The 6000-nt window shown below is 35.4% G+C and overlaps 1 protein-coding gene across 1 annotated transcript in view; it reads left to right on the forward strand.

Annotated features, from left to right (window-relative positions):
- Positions 1-2788, forward strand: part of sif (guanine nucleotide exchange factor still life) — a 285383-nt gene extending 282595 nt beyond the window's left edge. Inside the window, exon 16 of the mRNA XM_089106536.1 lies at positions 2472-2788. Coding sequence (XP_088962662.1) covers positions 2472-2788 — 317 coding nt within the window. The remainder of the gene's footprint in view (positions 1-2471) is intronic.
- Positions 2789-6000: the final 3212 nt, after the last annotated feature.

Below are 6000 nucleotides of genomic sequence, written 5' to 3' on the forward strand. Positions count from 1 at the left end.
TAGGCTATCTGATGACATGTTATACAGCCTATCTGGATCCTTCAACATTTGGGAGGTTTTCATTTGGGGGTCGTTCTCTGGTCCCTTAATCTTTGACACCATTGCTATAGGATACATTATGTAATGGTGCAGAGACTGCAAGAGATCCCACTCCAACTCGCCTTTGTACTGCTGAAGCCCTTGAGGCTATGGTAGAGTCCGATGAGTAAAGGAGGGCAAAAGTATAATTTTCTTATATTACACCATTGAATTATTGGTAGATCCAGATTTTCTTGGGGGGGGGGGCTCCGCTAAGAAATAAAATTAGTATTCTTGGATTGTGTAATTATAATTAGTTATAGTCGAAGATGTCACTAGCCTTTTTCCTTTGGGAATGGACTATGAAAACGAACCTACATAATCAAAAGCATACCCACTCGTATTCTTTAAACAAAAATTTAAAGTAGTAACAATTTTTGTGATAAAGCAAGTGCATGCGTTGGGGAAAGTACTTTCCGCCGCAAAGCAACGGAAATTTTCAAAATGAATTGTCAAAAAGTACAATTGTCCTTATATTTGCATCCTTTGAAAACCTATTTAAGAGAAGAGAATACTTAAAGAAAGTATTATGTAGCAAAGAGTCTAAGGTCCTTTGAAATTCAAAATTTGAGAAATTTCACATTGCTTATTTACTTAAGAATGAATTTGGTGGAGGGCATAGAACAATATTTTCTAGCGCAAAGCTCCGTAAAAATATGCGAAGTACCCTTAAACCATTAATTTTTCTTTTGGAAAATTTTCACACAAATTGGCTTGGAAATAATTACTCTTAAATTGCTACTTTAAGCTGCGAGGTAACACTCAATTTTTTTATTGGCAGTAAGAAGTGTCATTTTCCCGGGCATTTTTCTTCTTTCATGCTTTTGTTTAAGATGGCTTCCATACATTAGGATATATTAGGAGGGAGGGGAATGCATGGTCTGGAGGAGAAAAATGTCTCCTCCCAAATAAACTATATGCTCTGCTTAGGCCTAATACTAATGACTTTGAGCTGACTGCGTAATTTCATGCTGAAAATTATTGTATTTTCAAAATGTCTTGAATAACTAGTATGTATTTCCGGGAAGTTTGAGTAGATGCTGTGTAAACATAAAAGTGTATTTTTGGAACGGGAAAATGGAAGAAAAATAACTATAAAGAAAAAAATTATGGCAATATTTATGCTGCGCAGACAATTTTTCGCCCCTATATTAGAAAAACTGCTCTTTTTTGCAAAAAAAAATGCTGCAAGAGTACTAAGTTTTTTCAAAAGTATTACCACCACAGAAAAGCACTACCCATGGCAAGTGGCAATCCTGACGAGAAGCTAAGGAGAAACTAAGAGGTTAATGTGTTCACATTGGTGACCCAGTCATTTTATGGACCCAAACCAAGGTATCTTTCCGGAGTTGTCAGAAACCGCTCTAAAGCCTCTTAACGTTCTACTACTAGTGTGTCAAGCGAACATGCATTTTTGATCGCAGATTATTTCATGCGAAATCAGTATCCCCGGACAATGTCCACACAAGGGAAAATCACAATTTTTAAATGATAAGCTTTAAGGCTTAAACAAATGGTGTTATAATTCACTTTACGATAATAAGACAAAACTTACCATTTAGAATTTTTTCTTTCTTTAACGTTTAGGTGTTCAAAAACGGCTGTTTTTTATCAGAAACAGCTGTTTTCTGTTTTTACCAAAAAAACAGATCAGAAACAGAAACAGGTCTTCTGTTTTAGTTTACCTGTTCTGTTTTATTCAAGCCCTGTTTGTTTTTTGTTTTGTTTCTTCAGAAAAACAGTACAGTGCCCATGCTTATTCGATATTTCAAAAGTGTGATTTTGTTATTTATGTTATTTGATTTGTTATTTATGTTGTTGTGTATCGTATATATTGTTAGAAGTTTATTTCATTGTTGAAAGATTAATTCTGAAGTCATGGGATTGTACTATTGATATCTTATTCATAGCTCGTGCTAAAATGTTCCTTAATTTCAATTCGGGCTAAATAAAGCAAATTTAAAGTCGCAATGAGGAATCAAAATATTTTTCACAGACTCAATACTGCTTTCATTGTTGTTGTTTTTTTTTCCAAGTACCCAAATTTTTATGTGTTTTGGTGCCTTTTCTTAAAATCTTTATTAGGACATGTTTAGGCCTTGGGGAGTTTCTTTCTTTTCTTCCTTGTTTCACTTTTTGAAAGTATAGTTAATTTTGTTGTTGAAATAGTTGTATGCATGTAATAATTATGCAGCCCGCTCTTTATCGCTGTACTGTGTCAGTGAAAACAGGGTTAGTAGTAATTTAGTAAAGCGCGACTGGCTTACTACCTACCACGGCAATGAAGAGACATAACGCCGAAAAGATCGAACTGTCTCTCCAGCTATCGGTTTCCCTTTCTTAAAATCTTTCTTTCTTAAATTCCCTTTAAAACAAAAATCTGGTCTTCTCAGGTCTTCAAAAATCTGACGAAATAATGGTGCTTAATGGAGCATTGGTAGCTGACCTGGACATGATGTATATTGAAAGTGTTTTGCAAGAAGAGCTGTCCTTATGCCTAATGCTTCGCTCGTGCAGAGCTGATCCTCCTGCTCCTGCCATTAACCTTAGCTTAGATTTGAATTTAATTGACAGTTTGGTATGCCCACCGCCTCCGAGTGACTCTCTTATTTCTGATGATATGATCACTGGCCTCATTGTTCCTGCGCCATCTACAGGTAAGGGTTCTGTTGCTTTTTCTATTGCAGAGCCGTTAGAAGGAAACCTGTAATAATTTTAATACCAGTAAATCAACAAAAAGAAAGTAGAGTGAAAGGAAATAAAAACAAAAGAGAATGCTCACTAAAGCAAATGAAAATTGTGCTTCCTCTTAGAGCTTATTGTCATCAGGCCCGTAAATCGATGGTAGGTTTTCCCAATGCAGAGAACCTGCTATGTGTACATTCCAAGTTCAGCAGACATAATATACGTAATATGTCGGCAGAGGCGCCTATTTATCTTTTTGCGAGGGGAGGGAAATTTCCCTCCCCAAAAAATATTAAGTTATAAAAATACCTGGTTTTATATTTTCATTAAAAAAAAAAACTGAAAAATTCCTCCTCCCTAAATTTTGAAAAACACCTTTATTTTTTCTTCATTAAAAAAAAGTATAAGAAAATCCTCGCCGCCGTACATTATTGTGAGTTCACACTCCTGTATGTCAGTAGCACAAAATCTATACTTAAATTTCCCTTTTTATATGATTGGTAAAAAAAAAAGAAAAAAAATGTCGGAGGCAAATCTAAAGATTTTTGACCTGACCTTGATTCGTTTATAAGTCCTCTCCTTTGAAAATATTTGGAAAATGACACAAATAGAGAAGTAGAACTCTTTTAAAGTAGACCTCCCTCCCAAGCCCAAATACCGGTTTTCACTCTCTATCTTTTTTTTTTGCTTCTGAGGGACACGAGTTGTCAATCATTATTGAGATCTGGCGTATTCCCCCCGAAAAATTCTCCTCAGAAAACTTCCCGTCCCTCTGACGTTTCCCTCTGGAAAATTCTTCCCACATGTAATATTGAGCAGGTAAAGGGAAACTAAGACAAATAAATGAAAAAGAAGGGATTATGGAAATTCTACCTATATTCCAAACTACATGTAGAATATATGGTGTAGAATCAAACGGTTCGTGGTCAATGGAACGACTCGAGCCAATAATCTAAAAAAACAAATTTTGACATGAATAATACATTAAAGAATTGCTTTTTTGTACGCTGACTCCAAATATATACAGTTCATTAAGTTTAATGTTACACATCAAACGCCACCTGCCAGAGGAAATTTGCTGGATATTCGAAAAATGGGGAAAAGAGCCCCAAAAAGGTAAGTGATCGTAATGAAAATCACACCATTAGTAGGGTATGACATTATATTTCTAGCACACTATGTTCCTTCCGGTGTATTTGTCCCACTTTACGTTCCATGGCACAATCTGGTTTGGTGGGGTCAGTCACCTATTACTACGAACGGTACATGCCTTACCAGACGGGTTTCTGAGGTAACACCCATTTTTAACAGTTTCAATTGCACAAGGAGACAGGTTTCTGGTGGGTATAGAATTTGAGAGTTGATAAAGTGAAATTATATCACTATTCTAGTTTTTTCTAAACCGGTATTTCCTATAACTTAGTAAAGGGTTAAGGTTATTAGCGATTACGAGCAATGATAGTACGAATTGCTTGTGAAAAACCCGGATAAATTAGTTGAAAATAAAGTTTTAAGAAGAAATGTCTGAAAAGTAACGATAGAATGACATTGTGACTTGACCTCGCTTTACCACTCCGATGTGGTCTGTATAATACATAAGTAACGTTTGAAAAGTATTGTCAATTTAAAAAGAAATGGCTGAAAAGTGTTTTGAGGGAGATGGGTTGCATGGAGGGTTGAGTTGCATGAGGGTTCAGTTAAAGGGGGTACACTTACATGGGGGTTTAGTTAAATTGGGTTGAGTTGCACGAGAGTTCAGTTAAAGGGGGTATAGTTACACAGGGGTTTAGTTAAAATGGGTCGAGTTGCACGAGGGTTCAGTAGCACGAGGGTTCAGTAACATGGGGATTCAGTTGTATAGGGTTTCGGTTATACAAGGGTTCAGTTACATGGAGGGTTCAGTTGCACGGGGGGGGATTTGCGAATTGGAGGAGATGGGATGATAGTGTACTGTATAATACACATGTGATGTTTTGGATATACATGAAAAAATACATTGGAATTGGGCAAGGAAAACCCATGCGTGGGACACTATATTTACGCGTGAACATTTTAAAGGTTGGCCCACTAAAGTCGAGGTTTTTTTTTAAACTTGGCAAAGTATAATGTAGTCAAGCATGTTTTGCTCGTAATAATATAGTTTAAAGCAAACAGGTAATGGTACTTATTTAATATCCTGGTAAATATACGACTAGAAATGCTTCAGGAGAAATAGACTATTGCTTCTTTCTGAACTAATCAATATTCCTTGACTAATATTTTTTTTATTTTTACTGTATTGCTATTATTCAAAACATTGCTTTGTCTATGCCACATCAAACTAGCTAATAATTATCGTGGCTTTTTAGTTGTTCAATTTTTTTTTCAGTGTAATTAATAACATAAAAAAAATTATGATATTTCGATTTGGCTAAGCTCTATTTTGACTACTTTCTATGAAGTGAGGGGGGTGGGGGCAAGTATTCAGTTAAAATAAAGCTAGGAAGGGGGAAATTAAGTTTTGAGGGAGGTGTAAAAATGCTACTTATTCAATAACCCAGTAAACATTTGACTTGAAATGCTTCAGGAGACATAGACTATTGCTTCTTTCTGAACTGTCGGGGGAGGGGGTGGGGGGAAGTATTTAGTGAAAATAATGCTAAAAAGGAGGAAATTAAGTTTTGAGGGGGGTGTAAAAATGGTACTTATTTAATATCCCGGTAAACATACGACTAGAAATGCTTCAGGAGAAATAGACTATTGCTTCTTTCTGAACTAATAAATATTCCTTGACAAATTTATATTTTTTATTTTTACTGTATTGCTATTATTCAAAACATTGCATTGTCTATGCCACATCAAACTAGCGAATAATTATCGTGGCTTTTTAGGTGTTAAATTTTTTTTATGTTTAATTAATAAAATTAAAAAATTTTGAATTTTATTATTGGCTATGATCTATTTTGACGACTTTATCGGTAGTGATGGGGGTGGGTGAAATTATGCAGTTAAAATAAAGCTATGAAGGAGGAAATTAGGTTTTGTCGGGTGTGTAAAAAAGATACTTATTTCATACCCTGGTAAACATTTGACTTGAAATGCTTCAGGAGAAATAGACTATTGCTTCTTTCTGAACTGTCTGGGGAGTGGGTGGGGGCAAGTATTTAGTGAAAATAATGCTAAAAAGGGGGAAATTAAGTTTTGAGGAGAGGTGTAAAAATGGTACTTATTTAATATCCCGGTAAACATACGACAGTA

Source organism: Artemia sp. Qi Xiang Cuo, chromosome 2 (assembly GCF_049724085.1).
Source record: "Artemia sp. Qi Xiang Cuo chromosome 2, ASM4972408v1, whole genome shotgun sequence".
Classification (NCBI taxonomy): Eukaryota; Metazoa; Arthropoda; class Branchiopoda; order Anostraca; family Artemiidae; genus Artemia; species Artemia sp. Qi Xiang Cuo.